This window comes from Ambystoma mexicanum, chromosome 4q (genome assembly GCF_040938575.1).
Source record: "Ambystoma mexicanum isolate Mex_15411 chromosome 4q, UKY_AmexF1_1, whole genome shotgun sequence".
Taxonomy (NCBI): domain Eukaryota; kingdom Metazoa; phylum Chordata; class Amphibia; order Caudata; family Ambystomatidae; genus Ambystoma; species Ambystoma mexicanum.
The window spans coordinates 496,245,708-496,272,277 of NC_090928.1; the positions used below are offsets into that span (position 1 = coordinate 496,245,708).

The following is a 26,570-nucleotide window of genomic DNA, read 5'->3' on the forward strand; positions in this document are numbered from 1 at the left end:
GTGTTCGGAGCCCAGACACCACAAGCAAACACAGTGGGGATCAGTAATGGACCTCTTCGCCCGCAGTCATGGCATTTTTTCAAAACCAGACGTTGGGGTCGAAGGAGTGGAAGATGAAGACATTTTCTTGACAAAAACTGAAGCACGCCGTTCAACACTCGAAGCAAAAGCTTTCGGTAAAACTGAACGGAAGCCAACGGGTGCGGCTCAAGCTATTTGTACTGCTGATGACTTCGACACTCGACGGCAGCCCTCGAGTGACATCGACGCCACGACATTGAGCACAGCGTCCTCTGGTGTGAAACTGTTTTTCCTAAGCAGCAAAGCTGGCAAGATACAAATATCAAAGATGAGGAATACGTGGGAGGACACAATCCATTCGGAACATGATTTTTAGGTCCCAGAGAGAGGGCGCTTTCTTACATTGGAAAAAGCCTCTTGAGATTAAATTTTTCCAAAGAAAGTGTGCTGTAAATTTCACAATTTCAACCCATTACTCAAAATAATCTGCTGCTCCCACCCACCTCTTGTTGTTTCGGGCTACCTTCCCTGCCCTCAGGTGATCACACATTCATGCAAAATTATTTTAAAATGCACCATTCGCCACTGCTGATTTCTAACCTCCGTCTTTTAAGAAAACAAAACATGCAGCCCTGTATGCATTATGGTGTTTGCAGATGTCTGCTTTGAAAGCTCTGCTAAGAGGGGGGGAGGGGGCCTTTCTTACAAACCCTCCTGTAACGTGCAAGCTGTCTTTAAGACAATGGGGCTAGTGATACCAAGAAGGTTAAGGATGGGCTGGGGAGCATAAAGGGGATCCGCCATATGCCTCATCTGGGCCATGCATTAGAGAGGGTCCCTGCCTCAGGTCACTCCAGTTCCATCCTCTAGCCTTCTAGCCTCCAGCCTGTGACTTTGTCACACCCTGAAAGTAAAAGGGGAATCGTTTTTTTTTCTTTTTGTTAGCTTTTCGAAAACATTTGAAATGAACGACTTTCTTAAAATAAAGTAAGCGATCATCTCATCAGAGCTGTGTTCAATGTTCTGAGTTTTCATATAGTTACTTATGATACAGCCTTGGGAAAACATGCAAAGTGCAAAAGAATATTCTGAGTGCAGATCACGCTTCTAATTATTTTACTATGCAAATGGAATGTAACTTGTTTGGGATTTTTTATATTAAGACCAATATATCACAATGAAATTAAATATATTAAAAATCACCTGTAAGTGTGAGTCATGATTTTCACAAGAAATACATTTTCAAGTCTTTAATGTAAGACTGTTCACTCATGTTCCCATGAGAATTACATGTGACCACCTCCTTACATGAAGCAAGACTTTGGAAGAAATCCACCATAAGTTGCCAAACCTTATCTGTGCACATGCCCAAGAATGCTGAAAGCGGGATGCTAACGAATCATGGTAAACATTGCTTTTAACAGGTATACAAATATAAAGAGGCCATGTGAAAAAGGGTAAAGAACAAAATCCTGCACCAATGCTTAGAAGCAGCGTTAAAACATGAGTTTACCTTTTTAGAAGGCGAGGCTCTTGTTTCTTGATCTTCTGGATTTTGTTTCATGAGCTTATTTTTCGTCTCCTTCTTCATAGACATCAGTTTATCTCGCTTCTGTTTGAGATATTCTGCTCGTTTTCTTAGTTGTTCCTTTTCAACATGAGTTAAAGACTGCAATTATTTAAAAGATGAGTAAATGACACTCACCTGTAATGTTCTATTCAGTTCCAAGTTACTGACTCTCACCATCTTGAATCCAAAACCTAATCTCCATGTTTCCAGGGCTTAGTTGATTTTGCCGGTAAGAAGAAGTGATAGTTAAGTTATTAAGGCACCACTTCTGCTTCCCATTGTTGGTTGTTAATAAAGTGGATAAAGCAGGACTAAACATTAGTATCACCATATTTAACCTTGTTACTTCCTCCGCGACATCTCCAAGTAATGGTTTTTACTTTAACCAATTTGAATTAAAAACAACTTGGAGAACAATATGCTCTGGTGCCACGATGAATAGATAAAACATGCAACTTTGCATTTTAATAGAATAGGACAAACAAAAGCCTCTTTCCAGCACACTGGTTTATTTTTAAAAGTGGAAATTGCGTTAAATTGAAGATGGTGAAAGCCAGCAATAACATACATGTGATTGTGACATATATGTTACTACTTTAGACATGGTAGAGCATTGTAATAACATGTTTAAGGAATCTCATTGATATTGATAATAACAAGTTACTTGGCTGTAACTGTGCATATCCCCAAGTGTGGAGCTGTACACAGGTTACACGTTTCTGAACCTCCAACCTTTCAATGGAGGAGTCTAAAGTAAATTTCAAGTAAAACGTGTTTAGTATTTCTCTTTACACTCAACCTAACAGGTGCCAATCACTTCTTTAACCGGGTCACAATCAATTTTCCATTCGCAACATTCCATTAACCAATGGGCCACAAATATCTCAAAAGACCTTTTGTGTTGCAAGAGCCATGAGAAGCAATGTTTCTCTAAAGCTAGTGGGTGTAGGAGGGTCGCGTAGTAAACTGCAGTTACCACAAGTTGAGAGGTTGGCCATCACATTTAACCAGTCAGATTATCATCTTCAACACAAAATGCTAGCCTAAAAGATGGAAAGCAGCAAAGATTGTTTTCGGAGACAATCATGAAAGGATCTGATCAAAGAAAACTTAAAGCCTTGATTATGAGTTTCTTTTTTTTTTAAAGTGCAAATATATTTAGGAATCTCCCTAAAAAAACACATAAATGGGGTTTGCTAATTGAACTGGGAAGTTGACAAGTGTATTTGAATAAGAAAGGTATTCATTTATAGTGGATGTAAAAACTATTACAATAGCTTAAACTAGTGGACAGGTCCGTGTACATGGGCTAAAGTGCAGGTTTTCATTGACACAGCAGGACCACTATATATCCTAATACAAGAAAGAATTCCAGGTTGAAGATGCACTTGGTGGAGGGTTGTCTAAGTAACAGTGTTAATTTATTTATATATCAAGTCCACATAATAACACAAAAAACAAAGAACCTACTCAAGGTCATATACCTCTACATAACACCACAAAATAAACTCAAGGTCATGTATCAACAAACTTATTAGAGCACATGAAAATGTTTCGCCACTCAGGGCTTTTTCTAGGTTGATATGCTTATTTGTCTGCCATGAAATATATAAATCAACTCATACAAATCAAATAGTACAGACATAAATACTGTCTTAATAAACAGTTCACCTATATTTTTTTGCTTTACACCATTTTGGTATCCCTAATCCTAAATGCACCAAGACTTATATGGAACTCAAACAATACAAGTGTACAACATATTCATTCTTAGTCCACAGTTCACCTGTGGATGTTAATTCGAAGGAGAGAAAGAAAAAATGACGAACAGCTGGAAAAATAGAAAAATAGAGCAATTTTTATGAAAAACCTAATCACAAAACATCAGTGAAGTGGACTTTGGACGTAGATTGGGGAAATGCGACCCTACTCGTATACATAAGTGGGCGGAGGGGATGGATTAATGTGCGGAACTGGAGAGAAGGGTGTATAGAGATAGAGGATGTCTCCAGAAATTCGACAGGCTTTGGGCCAGATGGTTGGAAGAGGGCTAAGAAGCAAACCAGGGGGAAGCCTGGTGGGGTTGGTGGGGGGGGGGGGCGTTTTGGGATAGGTGCAGACAGGTTACAGATTTATTGGAAGGTAAGGGAGTGTATCATAGAGGGAGGGGGAGTACCAAGGGGAGGCGGTTGGAGGGCTGGCTGCGGTGCATGCACTGAAGGCTTTTGTGTTACAGTTGAGAATGTTGACGACTAATAAGTATACGATGAAAAATAATAAAAATATTGTGCCTGGTGGATTCCAAGATGGCCGCCAGTAGGAGAGCACTGTGAAGTAAGCAATAACACCCTCTGCCCCCTCCAGGCATTGGAGACTGCCGTGGAAGAGCCTGTGTAGGTGGGGGCTAACACTCCCTTCCTACCTTCTAAAAAGGGACGCCGACACGGCTACCGGGCGGAGGACCTGCGTTTGAAAACACCTGAGGTCAGAAAAAGAAGTCGGTAACCTTGCGGTGCAGAACTAGTTGGAGGACCTGAACAGTGAGCCAGACGAGGAGAACTCTTGGGAACCCCTAGGAGTGCGAAGAGACGCCGAAGGTCCTCGTGGTGTGGCGTCATCCGAGGCTCTGAAGAGGGAAAAGAAGAGCTGAAAAGGGTGCAGTGAGAGTGCCCTCGACTCTGGAGATTTTAGAAGTGCAGAAGGAACCCGCCAGCGACCCGCATTCACCTGACCGCCACTTTTGGAAATCTCAATTGGGTAAGCGGCGGTCAGAGAGGTGGAGCACCCATTAGAAGGGAGAGGCTGTGGGGGAGGACAGCTTACAACAAGGCCCTCAGCAGGGAAGAGAGGGCCATCCAATCCCCTTCATGAGCCCGGAGCGACGTGGGGTGATTCCACAGGACTGGAGCGGCCCAGTCTGACAGTAAGATTGGGAGTGGGGTCCACACTCCAAACAAGGGTGTACAAGCCCATAGCCGGGGACAACCGGAGGATGTGAGACCTACGCCAGTCATATAGGACAGCATTAGCACTTCAGGGGCCCTGGTCCCCAGAACCCCATACCCCCATACAAGACCTGCTGACTGGAGGGGTAAAGACTGGCACACTGTAAAACGCACTACACAAACAAGGCCCATACATATCTAACACCAGAAGTGCAAATTGGAGCACCCTGGCCCCCCGGTGCAAGGACACTAGAGGAACTACGGGGGGGAACAGCCTACCTGTATTAGAGGAAGGGAGCAGGGAAGTGCATCCTGTTTGAAAGGTACTTTGCATTGGAGAGGGAAGACAAAACCAGGAGGAAGGACGGCAAGTGAAAATGTAAAAAAATAGAGGAAAGGAACCTCCAGCATCGTCGAAGGGGCCCAGGAAACCCAGAGAGAAAACTTCAGAGGATGTGGGGCAAAGACATTAGCTCTACACTGGGAACTCAACAGGGCCAGGATCAAATAGAGCATTGAGGTCTCCAAATAGAAGAAGGCCAAGAGCAAAATGTGATGCAGTCACTACTTAAGCAATACTTCAGCGACTTCGGGGAAAGAATGGCAGACACAGTCCAGAAGCAAATGACCACAATGAGAGAAGACCTGGCGGCGGCACTCCTGGACATAAATCGGGATGTGAATAAAATGGAGGAAAGGTTGGACACTAATGAGAAAGCAATACAAGAGTTGACAGAGGACTCAAGGAAGACAGAAACTTGGGTTGAACAACTGGCAAATGCAACCCACAACCTTGAGCTTCAGAACAAAGACCTAGAAAATAGGTCAAGGAGAACAAACATTCAAATCAAAAACCTGCCTGAGGATGTCCCAGACAAAGACCTCGAAACCGTCTTTAAAAGGCATCTTTAAGACCTACTAGATGCAGTGGAAAAGCCAGAAGTGAGGATCGACAGAGTGGGGCCCCGAAGAGCGGAACTGGGGGCACAGCCTAGAGATGTCCTGGCAGCCTTGCAAGACTACAAAACGAAGGAACAGATCCTGCAAACATCGAGGAGGGCGAAACACATAATGTATAATGGGACTGAGCTACAACTTTTCCAAGACCTATTCCAGATAACTCTGTCCAAAAGGAGAAAAATGGCCCCGGTCCTGAGGGTACTTCGAGATGAGGGCATACGATATCGCTGGGTGCTCTTGTTTGGTTTGGTCTTCGATTGGCAAGGGAAGCAATATTAGATTGCTTCCTTCGAAGAGGGAGCCAGAGTTTTGGGAATCGAAGAGGAGGATCAGGATTTAAGGGACCCTCAGGCAAGAGCCCAAAGCTCACTCAAGAGTTTGGAATGGTCAACGGTGAAACCAAAGAGAATCAAGAAGGGGGATATCAGCCTCAATTGAAAGGTCCGGCCCTCTAAGAAGAACAGGAGAGGAGGCATCTTCCAGCGAAGGACGGAGCATGCAGAGACGGCCAAAGAAGTGCGATCAATAGGGTTGACACAGGAGGTCCCGAGGGGTTTGGGGAGGTGGGGGTGGAATCTGGAATGGGTTGGAGAGAACCCACTGATGCGCAAGCTGGGTTTGGTAAGGGGCTCAATCCCAGAGGGCGATTTACTAGGTTACTCACCATAGTGACCACCTTACTCCTAGTCCATAGTCCCCTTTCCTCCATACTTGTGGGACACCTCTCCGTCCTGTGGGACGGGACCGGAGCCCTTTGTTAAAAGCATCCACATTTTTTTCAAAAATGTGTCCCTCCTCTCGTTCTTGCGTGGGGCCCGGCACAGAGGCGTAACCCCGCCCACCTTGGCTCCGCCCCGCGCATCACCCATCAGTCCTTTTCTATCGCCAGGTCAAAGACCCATTAGCAATAACAGAGGAACCTTATTAGAGGGGACGCGGGCGGGCGTATGGAGGAAAGGGGACTATGGACTAGGAGTGAGGTGGTCACTACGGTGAGTAACCTGGTAATACTCCTACGTCCCGTCCCCTTTCCTCCATACTTGTGGGAGATTCCCAAGCACTCCTTACAGGAACTACGGGTGGATGGAAATACCCCTTACTGAAACAGGTTCTTTAGCACAGCCTGACCAAACTGAGCGTCAGCTCTTGAGCTCATGTCGAGACAGTAATGCTTACAAAAAGCAGATGGGGAGGCCCAAGTAGCTGCCCTAGCGATGGACTCCCAGGGGACATATTTCTGAAAAGCAACCGCGGCTGCCTTGCCCCGCACCAGGTGTGCATGGATACCCTTAGGAGGTTTCAGCCCTTGGACTGTGAAAGACTCCGTGAAGCAGGCAGAAATCCACCTAGAAATAGTTGCCTTAGGTGCTGGCTTTCCCTGGGGGTTACCGAAGGTCACAAAAAGTTGAGAAGAACTCCTAAACTCGGAAGTCCTGTCCAGGTAGAATTTAGGAGCTCTTCGCACATCAAGACAGTGTAGAACCCTTTCAGCCTCTGAGGCAGGGTTCGGAAAAAAGACCGGTAGGGAGATCGACTGATTCAGATGGAATTCGGTCAACACCTTCGGTAGAAAAGCCGGGTTTGTCCGAAGGACTACCTTGTCCTTGTGAAAGACCAAGAAAGGATGCTCCACCGACAATGCCTGGAGCTCACCTCACCCTCCTTGCTGACGTAACGGCGACCAGAAAGGACACTTTCCAAGACACGTACTTGAGGTCTACCGTAGCCGTTGGTTCAAAGGGTTTATGGCACAGTGCCGTCAGGACTACATTTAGGTCCCATGGCGTGTGCGGATTGCGAACCGGAGGGTAGAGGTGTGTCAAGCCAGCAAAATGCCTCTTGACCACTGGGTTAGTTAGAGAATAAGGTCTGTAGAAAGGTAAGCGGAAATCGCTGAGATAAGTCCTGCATGACAGAACATGAACCCCTGACTCTGCTAGGGCGGACACGAAGGACAGTACTGTGTACCGTGTCAATCGTGGCCACCCTCGGATCCAATTTCTTCTTCAAACACCAATGACAGAACCTGAGCCATTTACTCCTGTATTGAGATCTGGTCGAGGGTTTCCTGGCTGCCTGGATAATGCGCATGTTATCCGCAGACACACTCAGATGCTCTAAAGACTTCAACTCAGGCACCATGCCGCCAAGCTGAGCGATTGTGGGGAGGGGTGCCACATCTGTTGTTCCCCTTGGTGAAGAAGATCGGGAGTTACTGGTAACCTGATCGGCGGATACACCGACAGGGGTTGAAGTTCTGAGAACCAAAACCTGGCCGGCCACCACGAGGCTATCAGTAGAAGGGAACAGTTCACAGAGTTCTTCAACTTCCAAATTGCACGGTGAACAAGAGGCAGAGGCGGGAAGGCGCAAGCTCTCATGTTGTGCCATGGAATCTCGAGAGCATCCCCCAGAGAGAAGGCTACCAGCCCCCCTCTGGAGGCATACCAAGGAAGTTTATTGTTCACCGCCGTGGCAAAGAGGTTCACCTCAGGTGTGTCCCAATGCGAGAAAATCCATGATAGGACCTCCACCTTCAACTCCCACTCGTAACTGATCACTGTCCGCCGGCTGAGGGCATCTGCTGTGACATTCAGCTGGCCCGGGACGTGCACTGCAAGCAGCCAGACACCATGAAGCACGGGCCACTCCCAAATCTGGATGGACAGGTCCACGAGGGGGGAGACTTTGTTCCCCCTTGCTTGTTTATGTAATACATTGATACCACATTGTCCGTTCTTATGCGGACCACCTTGTTGACAATGAGCGGTCTGAACGCTTTGAGCGCCAGGAAGATCGCCAGAAGCTCTAAATGATTTATGTGCAGGAGCTTGTCCTGAGGCGACCAGAGGTCCGAGACCTGAAGAAGATCTAACGTCGCACCCCACCCCAAAAGGGAGGAGTCCGTCTTGATTATCACCATGGGGGCTGGGTCCTGAAACCCCACGCCCACCGACAGGTTGCTGAGAGATGACCACCAGTCCAGGTCCACTCTCATGGAATCCGGAATCATTATCAGCTTGGAATCTGGGTCCACAGCCTGACGGCAGGAACTCCGAAGAGCCATCTGGGTCCGTCTCATTTTGAGACGAGCAAGAGGAAGAGCCAGTACACACGAGGCCATGAGGCCCAGAAGCCTCTGGAACCACCAGGCCGACATGCCCTCCGACTGCGCAAACATATGACACGTGGCTAACAGATCCGCCATTCTGTCTCCGGTCAGATACACTCTGCAGTCGATCGCGTTCCAACGAAAACCCAGGAAGAACAGGTCCTGTGAGACCGTCATGGAGGATTTCCGCCAGTTCACCGGCAGCCCTAGATGGAACAGGAGCTGAAGGAGAGACTGGAGGTTGCCCGCTGCTGCAAACGGACAAGGGCTGCGTAAGAGCCAGTCGTCCAAATAAGGATACACATGGGTACCCTGGAGACGAAGATAGGCCGCAATCACCGACATCATCTTCGTGAAGACAAGCGGCACCGAGCTGAGGCAAAAAGGAAGCACCCGAAACTGGAAGTGCTCCTCTCCCAAAGAGAAGCAGAGGTATCTCCTGTGTGGGTTCCAAATCATGATATGCATGTACTGTTAGGCAGAAAACTGTGCAGTTCCCTCTGGGACCACTGCAAAAGATTTAGGACTACAGGTGTTTGGCAGTAAACCCACTTGGTAGCAGTCTGTACCACACAGATTCACTTGGTAGCTGTGGCTTAGCAGTCAGACTTCCCTCAAGAACAGTTAGGCAGTATACAGAGTATTCACAATAGGTCAAGAGCACACAATAGAACAAGTAAACACTGACCAGGGCTTGCTGTAAAAGAGATATAATTATTTACTTAAAACCATATCTACAAAAACACACAGGCACTAATAGTAAGCAATTCAAAAACACGGTCACTAAAAGATATACACTCCCTTAAAAGAATATTAGACAAGTCTTAAGTAAAGCCCCACTTATTTTCAGACAGCGGTGAGCGCTTAACGTAGATGGCACTCTGATAGTTCGTTTTAAAAAGGGAGAGAAAAGCAGAGAACAAATTGAAACAGATCCCAACACTTTTTCACGAACACAACAAGAGAGGAAGGCAAAGTAACACCGTGAATTCAGAGCCAGTAGGCCGGATCCGCTTTAAGAGGATCAAAACGAAATGTGTCCAAGGTCACACGGTTGCAGTGCACAAAAGTCTTGTAACGGTTCAAAAAGGAGTTGGACCAAAGAAAGGGACCAGTTAGAGGGTCAAGGCGGGCAGCCCAGTCCAGAAGGTTAAGGAGTTATTATTACCTTGTTGCAATCTTTAGAAAGGGAGGCCTGGCGGACACGGTATCTTAAAGTGGTGAGAACACTCGAGCGGGGGCAGTTGTTCCTGGCAGCGGGTGCAAGTCGGTGCTTCGTCCGGGGGAAGAGAGGATCTCGTCGTGGAGGAAGACAGGGGCCTGTTGCACTGCCAGGGAAGAAACCAGCCGCAGAGTTTCTCAGGTACAAGGAGCGGTCCGTTGATTCGCGGTTCAGTGTTGAGTGGCTAGCCGGCCGCCGGGGTGCTTGGCACAGGCAGTTTGACCACAAACCGAGCTGGGGTGCGAAGAAAGAAAGGTAAACTGGTTGTGCCCACCAGTCAGGGGAAGAAGCCTCTCCAGCCGGGAGATCTTCTCTGTCGTCGGGAAGTCGTGAGTCGGTTCCGCAGGGCTCCACCGGTGGTGTTGTCGTGGTAGGTCGGATCAGCTTCTCCCTCATCGGATTCTCAGGTCCTGTGGCGACTTCTGAAGTTCCAGTCCCCAAAGCCCTGTTTTTATGCAGAAAACCCCCATTCACTCAGCCTAGCTGTCACTCAAACATGCTAAGTGGTGAGCCGGCCGGCTCACCACTTGGGCCAATCACAAAAGAGTGCGACTTGAGTTACCACGGTAACTCAGTCCAGGGTGCCTAAACCCCCTCCTACACCCTCTGTGGTACCCAGACAGAGTGGCGACCACTTTTGGAGGCTTCTGTGGAGAAGCCCGCCAAAAAGTGGAACAAAGGGCTCGACTTGGGTTCGAGTCACAGAAGAGAACACAAACGCCATTTTAGAATCGAGTCTTGGCAAAAAATACCAAACGGAGAATTAATATTAATTAAATAAACCAGCGGTATGTTCGAGGCTATGAGAATTAAATAATTAAAGCTGGTAGCCTCGAACAATGGGAAAATCCCATAGGAAAATATTCGCGGTCGAATATAAAAAGTAGTTTCCACTGCCACCAGCCAAAACTCGATCAGGGGGGACGGAGACGTGCCCCCTCGACTAACAGACCCCAGGGCAATCGAATTGCCCCAACCAGTACGTCCACAATATGATGGCTTGTACTGGTTTCTGTTAATAATTTGGGACTAGTAAAGCCAATGGTGACTTTACATGCCCTGGGAGATAGTAGTCAGTCCCAGGGTGTGGGGTGTCATTATGACACCCCTGTGTTACTGCACGGAGGGTGCTGTGTAACACACATAGGAAAAACGCATGAGACCCTATGGAGTAAAGGACCCCATAGCCCATAAAACACATTACCAGTCAAAGGAATACCATAAATCATGTCCAAGAGTGGGAGGAAAAGAGTCTCACTCTTGACAGGAGGAAAAAACAAACTCCAGACATCCAGCAAAGCTGCTGGGGGACTCACTAGGTTAGGAAATTCAGCCTAAAGAGAGAATTCTCCCTAATATGTACGTATCCTGAAGATCCACCAGGCTGAGCCAATCGCCCATCTGCAAAGAGGAGCGGATCTGGCTGGGCGTGATCATCTTGAATTTCTCTTGGGGTAGGAAAAGATTGAACTGGGAAAGGTCTAGGGTGGTGCGCAGGCCAGCCTGGTTGGGTTTGGGCACCGTAAACAGCCGGGAGTAGAAGCTGCCCCTCGCTCAAAGGTAACGGGTTCCACAGCTCTGAGGTCCAGAAGTTTCTGAACTTCGGCCTTGAGGGAGGGTGAGCCCAACAGCTGAAAAGGAGGGTTGAGGGGTGGGGTAGGGGGTAAAGGCAAGCGGAAGCCCGCTCAAGCGACTGACGAGACCCATCTGTCTTCTGTGATGGTCTGCCACGCCTCCCAATGAGACGCAATACGTCCTCCCAACGGGGTCTCGTGCGAGCGCGGAAAACCCTCATTTGGCATGCTTATCGGTGGCGGTGCCACCTGAACCTGATGAGGAGGCTGAGGAGCGGGAGAAAAACCGCGTGCGTTGTTGTCTACGTCGGTTATTCCCCACAGGAGTATCCACTCTGCGAGATTTGCGATGGAGGAAGCCCCTAAAACCAGAGGAGGGTCGACTTTGCGACAACGGTCTCTGGGATTTGAAAGGAGCTTTGACCAGAACAGACAATGATTTAGCCGTCTGAGTGCTATCGTTGGTGAGCTCTACATCAGTAGTAGAATGAAAAAGCTCCTTACCATTGAATGGAAGGTCCAACACCTTGTCTTGCACTTCCTTAGAAAATTTTGTAGCATGCAGCCACGCCTGACGTGAGGTATCAACCCCAAGCATCAGGCCCTGAGCCGAGGTGTCTACGTGGTGAGCCGCAGCCTGCAGGAGATCCTGGGCCAAGACCCTGGCATCGGAAAGGCCTCCTTTGAAGTCTTCCAACTTCTCGACCGGGATGTGCTCCTCAAACTCCGACAGACCTTTCCACATCCGCAGGTTAGCTCCCGCCAATATCAATTCTGCATTGGCCTGCCTGAGTTGCAAGGCCGAGTTGGCGAAGATCTTCCTCCCGAGGGAGTCGAGGAGCTTGTCCTCCTTTCCCAGAACCTGAGTAGCCGTCATGAAAGAGGATGCTGCAGGCCTGGACTGCAAAGTGGCCGCAGCCACCACTGTGGAGGAGGGAGGCGGACAAGACGACAGGGCCACCTCTTTCGAAGAATGCAGCCTGTACCTCGCGTCAATCTTTTTATTGACAAAAAGTCCCGAGTGTGGCTTTTCCCAGACTATTCGGACCTCGGCCAGAATGTCCTTCTGCAGGAATAGGCCAGTACGCTCCAAGGGAGACAGGGTGAACGCCCCAGAAAGCACGCCCTCCTGCGGAGCGGGTGCCTTGGGCACTGGAACATCTAAGAAACTCATATCCAGTACCCGGTCATGAAAGGCTCTGATAGAGCGGGGAAGGTCCTCGTTGTCCTGATCGCCTTGAGGGTCATCTGACATGTCAGGATCCTGCTGAGCCGTGTCAGGCACTGCCTTGTCCACTGGGGACAATGGAGGCAAAGGCGGGAGAGCAGGGGGGGCAATCATGGGCAAGGGCGGCGCCGGCGGAACCACCGGAGGAACAGTTGAGCCGGAGGCGCCGGTGGACATATCTCATTGAAAAGCCCTTTGAAATATTCCCTCATTGGGTCGGTGCGCAAAAGCGCTTGAAATTTACCGAAAAAGGCATCCTCAGGAGATTGTTTCGGAACCTGAGGAGGCCTCTCATGAGGAGAACAAATCCAGGGACGTAACGGGGAAGAGTGCCACACCGGCCCCTCCACCGATGTATACACATAAATCAAAGGAGCCGCCCCCGCGGGCAACGAAACATTGTGCGGAAGAGGCATCCGGGCGTTCCAATCATAAACCGGCCAGTAAGGATGCGCACAAGGGACATTAGCTTCACCCAAGAGACCGAGCCCTACACCAGAAGCCGATGGCGAAGTTGTAGGGGTAGCACCTAAAATGGCCGCCGTGGTCGTGGCGGGAACAGGCACCATTTTGTCTTCATCTGAGGGGAACTGCGGCACGTGAGGAAGTGAGGCAGGGGTCCCCGTCGATGGATCAGGGGTCTTAATCTTAGCCTTAACATAAGGAACCTTGGCCGAGCCGGTACTATGAGGCCTGGAATGTTTCTGTGACATACCAACCGCCAACTGAGCCTTCGAAGGAAGGACCTTGGCACTGCCGGTAAAAGAAGAACTTTGCTTTTTTGCCCCCTCAACAGATCTGGTGTCACCACAAGAGCGGGAACGGCGCGCTTTCACCGACAAAGCCTTGACCGGCCTCTCAGAACTGTTGGTAGCTTTAGCCGCTGTACGAGGGACCTCGGACCCAGGCCCGGTAACAGCCTTTTCTGCGTGAGCCACGAACATCTGTTCGTTAACTACAAGCCCAGCCAAGGCCTCGGGGTGCACCCCGGTTTTGTTTTTATGGGAAGCCGACAGAGAGGCCTCAGAGCGAACTCCAGTACCACACAACTCAGTAGAACTGGGTCTACAAACAGCCCCCACAGGAGGGGCCTCGGAGCGTACTCCGGTGTCCACAGGCCCCTTACGGAGACCCTCAGAGAAAACTCCGGTAGAATTATTAGGCCCAACGGGCACCTCAGGGCGAACCCCGGTGACAGAGCGATCAACGCCCCACCGGACCGAGAGGAACCCGGAAAGGTATCCCCCGGTCGGGGTGCTCTGAAAAGTAAGGAACTTACCGGGCATTTTTTCTTTTCGTCGATAAATGCCTGAAAATGAGAAGGAGGAGTTCGTAGGAACACCTCCTCCCACCGCTCCAACCGACGTTGAAGTGCTCGGACCGAAAGGGAGTCACAGTAAAAACAGGAGTCCCAACGGTGTTCCGGACCCAAACACTCTAAACAAAGAGGATGGGGATCCGCCCTCGCGAAGCGACAGTGACACGATGAACAGTCTGGAAAGTCTTATTTGAAAGACATAGACAGACTAGTAAACGAACGCCAGCGAGAGCCAGAGAGGAAAAAAGGGAAGAAAACCTTTCCGAGGATGCAAGTGCGTCCGGTCCCGATCGAGCGGAGAAAAGGACTGATGGGCGATGCGCGGGTGGAGCCAAGGTTGGCTCCTTCAAATACAATAACAATTGCTACTCCTATGACAACGGATAGTCATAATAAACTAGGCATTATATCCTTGAATATCAAGGGATTAAACTCCCCTCTGAAGAGGAAAAAATTGGATAGATATATATGGAGGGAGGGACTGGAGATAACACTAAGATTGCAAGGTTTCCGCCAAATTTGACAATCGACCGATAAGAACAAGCAAGGGGGAGTGTTGGTAGCCCTGCAGAATAATCTTGGTCTTATAGTTACTGATATGGATAGGGACGCCCAGGGGAGATAACTAGCCTTGAATTTGAATGGGAGTGGGGAGGGCTACACCGTAGCAACCATTTACGCACCAAACACAGGACAAGATGCCTACATCCAACACTCCTTGGTCAAACTCAAGAGATTTGCAAAGGGACACATACTTTTGACTGGGGATTTTAACATGGCCTGGGATCCAGAAAAGGATAGAACCACGAAAACCCAGGGAGTGCAGGGGAAACCCTCAAAATAATTGGTAGAGAAAGTGGAGAGGCTAGCACTAGTGGACATATGGAAGGAAAAAGAAGGGGATAAGTAAGGGTTTACATTTTTCTCGCATGTCCATTGATCATCATCAAGAATAGATTATGTGCGGTCTTCCCGGGCGCTCATGGGACGGGTATTGGCTGTAGAGGTGGGGGCAATATCCTTATCAGACCATGCACACCGGACACTGAAAAATGATAGGAGATCAGGGCCTTAAGGGCTCTGGAAATGGAGGTACCCTGTAGTACTGTTCAAGGACAAAACCCTAAGGAAAGAGTTGAAGGAAGCGATTGAGTGCTTCTTTGGGGACAACAAATAGGGGGACACATCCCTGCAGATGAGGTAGGACACCTTCAAGGCTACAATTAGGGGGAAAATCATTGTGACCAGGGCTCGTAGGGACAGAGAACTGAGGCTCATTGAAAAAGACCTAGAAGAAAAATGGCCAGGATGGGAGTGGGAGCGAGTGAGGAAACAAGAAGGAGTATAGAGCTATCAAAGGCGAATTGGAAATTACACAGGCTTTGGCGGCAGAACGATCCCTTCTGTTCTTAAAATAAAAATATTATATTAAAGCAAACAAATCAGCTATTAGCCAGGATGCTGAGAAGGGAAGAGAAGGCCAAAACTATACTATAACTAAGAGTTGAAGGTGGGGTATCAGTACGGATACTAACATCGTTGCCTGTGAATTTTCCAGGTTCTACACAGAATTATATAGCTCGATAAACCCATCTGAATCGAGTCAAGCAGAATCCATGGATAAAAGGGAGTTGACAGAAATAACAGGAGAGAGAGAAGCCCTCAAACAAGATATCACATCAGACGAGTTGCAGAGGGTCATAATGTCACTACCCCTTGATAAATCCCTGGGACCGGATGGCTTTACCACAGAATTCTATAGATTCTTTAGGGAAATGTTGATACCACATCTGGTCGCCCTCCTTAATGAAATGGGGTTAAGGGGGCAAACCACAGCTAACATGGAGGAGTCAAAAGCAGTCCTACTGCCAAAGGTGGGCAAAGACCTGAATGTATGTGGGTCTTATAGGCGATAGCCCTAATCAATGTGGACTCAATTTTAAAACCACTCGGCAGCTGTGTGTTTTACTTAATTGACCTGCATTCCAGTGCTCCTCGCTTTATTTACTGCTATTATACTAAATGCACTTTATTTTTTATCCTTGTGTGAATCTTGGTGTGCAGTTTGAATTTTTAAAATGCTGCTTGGGCAGTCCTCTTTCTTTGTCCGTGGGGTCGAGCCTCCTCGCCTCCCACATGACTCTGTCAACATTTATGTGCCGGAGCACACGCCCGCACAGCGGACGGGTGCAGCGGGCACGCCGTCAGCGTGCCAAAGGCTCGCTTAAGGCAAGCCCGTCTGTACCCGTCCGTGCACGGTTCGGGCATGATGACCAGCATACCACCATAGCTATGCCTTATGAAACACGATCACTGACCCGTAATACGCTGCTATCTTTGGCTCCTTCTGAGACCAGATGGCCTGATGGCTTTGAACTTCCTAAGGCTAATGTTGCTATATCTGACGGCCTTGAATGCAGCCTGTTAAATGCACGCTCACTGGTGGCGCATGCTATGCACTGTCATGACTTAGTGCCTGCATCTCAGTTTGATTTCCTTATTCTTACGGAAACCTGGCTGCGGGAAACCTCTGGTTCCTCCATTGTCCAAGCTCTGCCTCTAGGATCTATATAAAACTCAGTGTAGCATACAGGCTCACTCCCTGAAGATGGAGTGTTTGCTTGCCTGTATTTCTATTTCACCGAAGCTTACACATAATATCTTAGTAGTTTACTGCCCGCCTGGTGCGGATACTTCATTCTGTACTGCTTTTCCTGAACTGGAATCTGAGCTTCTGATACCCTAATCTCTGGGTTGCCAGAGATTTTAACCTGTGGGCAAACACCTTTAACCCAAATCAGGTAATGACTTTGTCATTAATGGACGACCTTGGGCTCCCCCAGTTGATTACGGAACCTACCCATCAACTGGGAAACACTCTTGACTTAATTTGTCCTCCTAAACTCTCTATGTCAATCTCCATCCCCGGTCCTCGCTTATGATCTGATCACTTTTTGATTTCTTTTTCTGTCACTCATCTGCTCCCCATCTCTTTGGCCAACAGACATGCTCTTCTTAGACGTGACTGGTGTAAAGTATCCAACTGTGAGGTAGTAGTATCCCTTCAGGCACAACTCGCTCTAGGTAGTTCCTGTTCCCTTACTACAATGGAAACTGCTTTTTCTGATGTGGCTGACCGATTGGCACCTCTCAGACTTTCCAAAGGAACTAAACATAGATCTAAGCCATGGTTTTCTGAGGGAATTTAAGGCAAAAAATTGGTGTTGCAGACAAGCTGTAAGGAAATGGAGGGCTGGCTATCTATGCAAGGCTAAGCTCGCCTTTCGTGACCTCTTGACAGACTATCAAAAAAGCTATAACGGTTGCAACAAAAGCATATTTTAGCACAAAGGTAGAAGGTGCTATAAATAAACCTAAGGCCCTTTTCAAACTGTTCCATTCGCTCTCCTCCCTCTCTGGCTCTGTGGTCACTCTGTCTCAAGATCTCTGACTCCCTCTCTGCCTTCTTTTCCTCTAAATTCGAGACTATTTGTAATGATATTGAAGACGTGGCTGCTCACACTCCAGCTGCCCCTAGTTTTCCTCTACTGTCGGACCTTAGGGCCGAATGGTGGTCCTTCCATGTGTTCTCTGATCTTGAGATATCTAAAGCTATCCACGGTCTTAAATCTACCTCTCCGGCTGACGGTATTCCTCTATCTCTGCTTAAAGATATTTCAGGTGGGCCTTTACCGCACATTGCTGCTGCTATTAATGCATCTTTTCAAGAAGGTCTGAGTCCTAGCCCTCTGAAACATGCGTTGGTACTTCCTTTATTGAAAAAAATGCCCCTCGACCCTGGGGTGTTGGCCAATTTTCGCCCCATTTCTCTCTTGCCTTTTTCAATGAAGGTCCTTGAGGGCGCTGGTGTCCCCCTTATCTCTTCTTTCTTGGAATCATCTGGATTTTTCGATCCATTTCAGTCTGGCTTTCGACCAGGGAGGGGGAATGACTCAGTCGTCAACTTAGTAATGGACGATCTTGCATGTCTGGTTGATCAGGGTGGGGTGGGAGTGGTACAACTGTTAGATCTGTCTGCTGCGTTTGACACAGTAGACCACCCGACCCTGTTGTCCCGGTTGTCAGACGCTTCCATTTCTGGCCAGATACTGAACTGGTTCTATGCCTTTTTGGCAGACCGGTCCCAGTCAGTATCTCTTCCCACTTTCTGCTCGCAATCTGTGCTGTCGTCGTGCGGGGTCCCTCAGGGATCCGCACTGTCCCCCATTTTGTTCAATATGTACATTCGGCCGCTCCTTCTTATTCTTTCTCATGGTTTCAGATATTATTCTTATGCCGACGACACACAGATTTTGGTCCGTTTGGACCTTACCTGTGCTGATACTGCTGTCCAGCTGAGGAGATGTCTGGAAGATGTGGGCTCATGGATGGCGGCTAATTGGCTGAAGCTCAATGGCTCTAAGACAGAGGTGCTGGTTGTAGGTAGCCCCAGCCCTCTCTCTTTTTGGACGTCTGAGTTTTGGCCGGTTTCACTGGGCCCCTGCTCTATGCCTTCTGCCTCAGTAAAAAATCTGAGGGTTATAATGTCATCATCTTTATATATGGCATATCAAGTGGCAGCGGTTTGCAAATCCGGACATCCTCGTGCTGGAGTGCTAACAGTGCTGACGAGGAGTCTGTCTACAGTGCCTAGGGAAGAAGGAGTGCTGCAGAGTGTGTTTTGGTGTTTCTGTGGAATCAGGGAAAAGGCTATTTTGGAGGAAAGGTTCTATCCGGAAACGATTAAGAAGATTAAGATGCAGCCGTAGCGTTGCAGTGGAAGACAGCATAAGCATTAACATAAGAGTTGATGATATGGAGGAAAGAAGAAAACATGAATAAAGGTATTTGATAAAAAGAAGGCATCGATACAGGTACTAAGAGCAGAACGGAGGGGGACAGAACATCTTCGATTCCCTTAGACCATCAGTGCAAGGTCCGAACCAGTGGTACATTTCCATCAATTTTTGCCTGGGTCTTCACAAGCTTGGCGCAGCCCGGCTTGACAACAACACCGTTGTAGGGGCGGAGTATGGCATACGGAAGAATCAACACATTTTGAACAGCTGTGCAAAGAATTCAATCACACACCAGCTTGAGTTGCTTTTTTTAAAAAAAATTACTGTTTTTTATATCTACATGTCCTGATGAGGTGCACTGTGCGGAAAGTGTTTATCGATTAGTTGCCCGAAACTCGAGTCGGCAAAACCATTGTCCTGACTCCAACCAGGAGTTGGACATTACTTGGGTTATTTATACAAACACTGTGGTAATTGAATATATTGAAAATAATGTGATGATATATACCAACTTTTAAAATTTACATTGATGCACGTTATAACAATAAATAATAGTTAGCATTCCTAGGTCTATGGGTTAGACCGGTTGTTCTTTTTCTAGAACATACAATATAGATTGCAGTTGTGGCACAAGCATGAATAAGATTGTTTTGAATGGGTATGAAAGGGTATGAAGATGAATGTGTTTGAAACTTAAGGTTACGGGTTGGTGTGTTTTTTTTATAACTCAGTTTTTAACGATTGTTAATGAATTGATTGTAATTCTTTTTGTAGACACATTTCTATGAAGATAATGGTGAGATTATTAAAACAATAAAATAAAATAAATCAATTTGTGATTTTTGCCTATACTTCTATTTTTCTCAGTAATTAGTCACCATTGGAAGGGATTGGTTGTTCTTCTTTAGAGTGTTTTAAACGTAAATGCCAAGAGGGTTGGTACGTGTCCGTTGACATTTGTACCCTTTGTCTGATCATCTTTAAATATGGCATATCAAGTGGCAGCGGTTTGCAAATCCAGACATTTTAAACTACGCATACTATGCAAAGTGCTTCCTTTTGTTCTGGCCAAATATCATGCTCCAGTGGTGGCCTCTCTGGTGCTGAGAACTACTGAATACTGTAACTCGCTTTATCTGGGACAGCCACGTTATCTCACAAATCGGCTTCAGTTACTTCAAAAGGGCGCTGCAAGATCAGTGCTGCACCCTCCTTGTCGAGCACACATGTCCCCGCTCCTTAGGCAGCTTCACTGGCTTCCCATTGAGATGAGGATCCTTTTCAAATCTATATGTATCGTGCACCAGGCTTTTTATAAACAGGGCACAGAATACATCCAGGAAAAGTTACCCTGCTATGTTCCGTCCCGTCCTTTGCAATCTCAGTCTGCCCTCCTGCTATCTGTCCCTCGGATCAGACTATCTTGTACAGGCAGACGTGCTTTTTCGGTGATGAATGCAAAAGCCTGCAACCATCTTCCACTGTCTCTTCGAGCTGTGGAGGACCATCTGGTCTTTCGTCGGTCTTTGAAGACTTATCTGTACTAGGCTTTTTCCTACTGCCACCGTCCCTCTGCTCTACTCAGTGCCTTGATACTCCTGGGCATACTCGTGCTTTAGAAATATACATAACATAATATTTACACACAGGTGCTAGCAAATCGCTTAGACCAAATTCTCCCACGTATCATCAGTTTGGACCAAGCAGGCTTCATCAGGGGTAGACAGACGAGTGACAATACAAGAAGGATAGCGAATCTTATAGAAAAAGTTAACAAAAAGAATATTCCAGCCCTCTTGGTAGCCCTAGATGCTGAAAAGGCCCTTGATAGGGCATAGTGGCAGTCCCTGTTCCGTGCAATGAAACTGATGGGCTTTGGCGATACGTTTTTAACAATGACCAAGGCGAACAATCAGAACTCATCCTTAAGGCTAGAAATTAATGGGCAACTGTCAGAGCCCATCAAAGTTCACAGGGATACAAAGCAGGGCTGTCCCCTTTCACCCTTGTCTACACAGTTTATTTGTAGCCACTTTTGGCTGCAATAAGAACCAACAGAGAGATTGAGGGGATATCATTTGGCGATAGGGTCCACAAGATTGCTGCCTTCGTGGATGACATGTTGCTAAACCTAACAGCTTAAAGCAATGGAGAGAGAGAGGCAACCGTTCGGGTCAGTAGCAGGGCTAAAAATAAACATCCACAAAACAGAAATCCTGAACCTTACGGTACCAAGAGAGGTAGAGGAGGGGCTCACAGGTACGCTCCCTCTATAGATGGGTCGAGAAGTCCATAACATATTCAGGAATCAAACTTAAACAACAAACATGCTTTTTTCGGCCAATAACTTGCCCTTGATAGAAATTATTAAGAATAAACGATTGACTGGGGTCCCGTAGCAATAACTTGGATAAGCAGAATCAATGTCTTGAAGATGGTTATCCTTCCACAATTACTGTACTATTTCATGACTCTCCCAATACAGGTCGCTGTCCCCTTCTTCCGAGCTATCCAAAAATATACGGGCAAATTTGTTTGGAATGATAAAAGACCCAGAATAGCTTGAAGGGTAATGATGATGTCTAGAGACAGGGGTAGAATGGGGGAGCCAGACTTTAAGTCTATTTCTTGGCGGCCCAAACAAAGGTGATGAAGGACTGGTTGAAGGATGACCGGGATAAGATATGGAGGGTAATGGACAAGGCAGCGGTATGGGAGAACTTAGACGAGGTGTTATGGGAGCCGAAGGGAGATCGACCAATCAATATGTACTGCAGTAAGATACTGTCAGTGGTAGGGGATGCATGGGATGAGCTTATAAGGCTAGCCCAAATCACCAAATTCCCATCCTCATTTATACCAATATTTGGCAATCCACATTTCATCCCAGGGAATAGAGGAATGGGATTTGGTGCATGGCGGGGAGGAGGCTGCTATAAGATCCGGGACATGTTCGACGTGCCAGAAATAAAATCCTTCTCCCAATGTAAGGCAGACTTTTGGGTGGAAGAAGGGGAGAGGTTTTGATATACTCAAATAAGACACTGGTTAATGCAAAGAGTAAATCTGTAAGGGGTTCAGCAAAGAAAATACTGGTGCGCTAGGATCTCCACCTGGAAAAGTGGCTAAGAATAAAGACTGAGAAAAACGGCTTGCTGCGTTAATACTTCCACTGGGATCCCCCAAACAAAGCCCAGATCTAGAAAAAAAGTAAAGGATTGGTTTGGAAGTAAATTGAAACGCACACTGCCAAAGGAGATGAGTTCTGCGAAAAATCCCATTTACAAATCATGTTATAATCATAAATACAATTGTATTGTTGGCATGAGAAAATGTAATCAAGTAGTGAACAGCCGACACGTGTTTAGACCATGCAGGTCGTTCTCAAGGCTGTGTAATATATATGTAAAACAAGGATAGCCACAGGTAATTCAAAATAGGCAAAGGATGAACAGAGAAACACAAGCAATCACATGTTGGTTATTATGTGTATAGTAGATTAGAGATCAACATAAGTATTATACAAAAAAAGCAAAAAACAGAAGTGAAAGCAGATGGTTATCAAGCCAATTAAGAAATGATAAAGTAAATACAACATACCGCAGAACAGGGATTCAGTTTGGGGGTTACAGAAGGTGCACATAAAAGAAACAAATACAAGAGAAGAGAAGAGAAGGCAACTGAAAATGGCATTCAAATGGAAAATCCATCTACAATACTAATGTCCTTTAAAGGATACAAAACACCTCATTTTCCCCAAACCCACTGTGTTGGAAGTATGTACAGGTCTATAAAATAGACAAACTATGGTTAGGATGCTCAAAGACCGTTGTGATGGGAGGTTTGAGAAAAATGTGACCGAAAAAATATAATACATAAAGAAGACCCAGAAACACACACCTTTCGAATGTGTGGGCAAACAGTGAAGTAACTAATCGTGCTATGAAGTCAAAAAAGGGGCCAAACAAATATAATTGCGATTAAACATACCAGATGCTGGCCTCGTTGTATATTTGTTTGGCCCCTTGTACTTTTTTACTTCATAGCACGAGTCAATTAGCTACATTTAACATCTTTACTTAATTTCTCCTTTTTCTTGGACAAAAAGGTATTTACTCTCTTGTTTTGAAATCAGGGTAAACCCATATCCTGTAACCAGGTGCATATGCATGCTTAACTAGTTATTTGTCCTATCCAGATAGAACTTGAGAGCACTCCTAACGTCAAGGCTGTGTAAGACCAACTCTGCGTCTGATGAGGGGTCTGGAAAAACACTATTAAGGCGACAGACTGGTTAATATGAAATTCTGAAACGATTTTTTGAAGAAAATATTGGTGTGTGCATAGCACAACTATCTTTGTGAAACAACATAAAAGGTTCTTCAATGGAGAGAGCCTATAGCTCGCCAATCCTTCTGGCTGATGAACTGGTGAGCAATTTCAAGTCCACTGTGGCCATGGGCTCGAACGACTTATAGAAGAGCGCGATGAGCACCACCTTGAGGTCCCATCTCGCCTAAGGAGGTTTGACGGGAGGGAAGAGATGAAGAAGACTAGCGAAATTACATTTTATCACACGGTTTGGGAGAGTGAACGAAGAAGAATCAGTGTTGAGAAATGGCCCGATAGCCGACACGTATGTCCGGCATGAGTATATGGGAATGCAAGGTCCGAGAAGAAAGAAAGAACACAATCCACTGAAGCTCGACGAGGATCAATCTGTTTGTCTAAGCACCAGTGACAGAAGCAGAGACATTTGGTTCTGTACTGTGTCCTTGTACAGGGTTTGGGCGCTGCCTGGATGATGGGCATACTCTCATCAGATAGGTTGAACTGTGTTAGCGACCTGATTTCAGGAACCAGCCGCCAAGTTAAGAGATTGTGGGGAGGGATGCCACACTTGTTGGTTGTTCTGGTGCATGAGATTGTAGATTGAAAATCTTCGGCTACTGGATCAGTGGAAAGACCAACAGCGTCTTTAGCTCAGAGAACCAGAACCTGGCAGGCCACCAGGGTGCTATAAAGATCAGCATGCAGTTGTGTGCCTCCTGCAGTTTCAGCACAGTGTGATGAATCAAGGGGAAGGGAGGAAAGGCAAACACTGACATTCCGTCCAAGGAAATCTCTAGTGCGTCGCCGAGGGAGCCCAGACACAGCCACTCTCTGGGAGACATGAAGCAGAAGCTTCCTGTTGGAGATGTTGCAAACAGGTCTACACTCCGGGTCCCCCACTCGGAAAAGATCTGGGAGAGAACTTGAATGTTTAACTCTCAATCATGGTTTGGTGTAGACTAGCGACTGAGGGAATCAGCCGCTGTGTTCTCCTGACAAGGAATGTGCCAGAAATTCTTCTTTGCATCGCCAATTCCCGTATCTGAATGAAAAGGTTCACCAGGGGCACAGATTTGGTCCCCCCTTGCTTGTTCACGTAAAACCTTGCGACTGAGTTTTTTGTCCTAATTCGAACAATTTTGTTGGGAGACAATGGACTGGAAAGCCTTCAAGGATAGAAATATCGCAAGCAGTTTGAAGTAGTTGATGTGATGATCTTTGTCTGAGGACGACCACAGACCAAACACCTCCACGTGAACTAGTGTTGCTCCCGAGCCGAGCAGAAAGGAATCTGTTGTCAACCTCATATGAGGAGACAGATCAATAAAGGGAGTTCCCACCGAAAGATGCTAAGTGTATCCGATCCCGACCGCAGGGAGAAAGGTACTGATGGGCAATGTGCTAGGCGGAGTTGAAGACACATGCACCTGAGTAAAAATACAAAAGTGACAATATTTTTAAATTTTAGCCATGGATAAGGACCTTGCCAGTATAATGCAGTTAGAGGAGGCGAGAAACGGACGGCAAGCTGTAATGAGTTTATTAGTACATGCCGCCGCAGATACCACAGCGTTAGTTTGTCTTGCCAGGGATAAAGTTGAATCAAGGTAAATACCTAATGTTTTGGTGGCGTTGGTAACCTTGATGGAATTTCCATCAATAATAAAGGATTTGAAGGCATGGTCTAGTTTGCTGAGACGGTTAGGAGAGCCCAGGTTGGGGAGCTCCTTCTTGTCTTCATTCAGGCATATCATTAGCAAAGAGGAGAGCCATGCCACCGCTCACTGAGAAACTGAATGTGATTGGAACACGATATCGCTGGACCTATCCATTTGGGCTGCAATTTAAATGGAAGGACAAGGTGGTTCCTATCTTCACAGTGAAGGAGTGGGCCTCCCTCCCGGGGTTGGATTTGGGAGGAACAGAGGAAGGTGGAAAGGGTCCCCCCGGGAGAAAAGGGATGAAGGTTAGAGCAGGAAGCCAAAGGGGAGACAGCACTGAAGGAGTATGGAGTCAACAAGTAAATTTGGCCAGGGTGGGCGGAATCAGTGGAGTCGTCATGACATGGGAATTGGGCTAGAGGGTGTTGGCACAGTTGAGCCAGAGGGCACTTGCGGTGGGTGGTTGTTTCTATGTTAAGGGAACGGGATGGGCGGGTGGCATGCAGAGGAAGATTGCTTGTCGGTCCTTCGCCGAAATGGTCTGTACTAGGGGAAGAAAGGTATCTATTGAGAGGGGAAGATGAAGGTTTCACCAACAGAGGGAGGTAGCGATGGGGTTTGAAGGTGGAGGGATGTTGTTGTAGGGGACGGAAGGGGAGTTGGCTATCAAGGACGGTGGGAAAGCAAAGATCCTGACCCTACGTGGAGGGGGGCTACTTTTGTATGAGTAAATTCTCAGGTATAATGAAGCTGTGATCAGGAAATGTGCGGAGGCTTAATATGCCGAATAAGCGGGCACAGTTGATGAGGGAGCTGATGTGGGTGGGGCGGATATAGTGGCGCTGCAGGAAACCCACTTATTGCTTTGGGATCAGAATAGATTACGATACAGGGTGTTTAGTTCCAGTTCCACTCTAGTGCAGCCACCGGGCATGCAGGGGCAGCGATTCTAGTTCATAAATGACAACATTTCAAGCTCGAGAGCCTCACCACAGATAGGGAGGGCCTTTTTGTCATTGTCAAGGAGTCCACTGGTGGTACTAAAGTGACTATAGCTTCCATTTAACCGCTGAATAGGGGGCAGGAAAACTTCATGTTAAAACCTCTATAAGTAATGGAGAATTTCGGGGATGGGATGTGCCTCATAGCAGTGGACTGCAAAGCGGTAATGGAAGGGGATAGGGACAGATCCCCAGCATCTAAGTTCCCACATATGGGCGAGATCAATAGGAGAGTTAAAGCCATCTTGGGGAGATGGGATGGTGGATGTGTGGAGGCACCTGCACCCAGAGAAGCAGTACATCAATCCTACACAAAGAAAGAAGTCTTCCTTGCAGCTGCATGTAGCACCCACGTTAGCACAATGTCTGACCACCCACCAGTACTGCTGGAATTGAGGGTGGAGGGGAACTACAAACGTGGCCATTTTGGAGGCCCAATGAGCTCCTCCTGCAAGACATGCTGGTAAGGGATAATCTTGAAACGGCCCTGGGGGACTATATGGATCTTAATAAGAGGGGTTATACATTGCTTGGGGCTCATTGGGATGTGCTAAAAGCAGAGGCGGGGGGTCAGGGGGTGGCTGATTGCCTTGGTAGTGACGCTTCACAAGATTAGGATGCAGCGGGAGGTCGAGCTGCTTGGGGAAATTGAGATTGGATGAACGGTGTAAGGCCGTGGATAGTAGGCAGGGACAAAAAGAGCTCAAAGCAAGAAGGAGTGAGCTTAATATGTTATGGGTAGACAAGGCAAAGCAAATACTATTGAGACTTGACAAAAATGTTATGAGAGGGGTGACAAAGCAGACAAATGATTGACCAATAGGCTG

At 47.2% G+C, this 26,570-nt stretch overlaps 1 protein-coding gene across 3 annotated transcripts in view; it reads right to left on the minus strand.

Annotated features, from left to right (window-relative positions):
• CFAP36 (cilia and flagella associated protein 36) overlaps positions 1-26,570 on the minus strand; it is a 1,333,208-nt gene that overhangs the window by 147,554 nt on the left and 1,159,084 nt on the right. For 2 of the 3 annotated variants that reach the window (XM_069608061.1, XM_069608063.1), the window contains one exon: positions 1,535-1,690. In XM_069608061.1, the coding sequence (XP_069464162.1) occupies positions 1,535-1,690 (156 nt within the window). The remainder of the gene's footprint in view (positions 1-1,534; positions 1,691-26,570) is intronic. The other variant, XM_069608062.1, reaches the window with a different exon arrangement.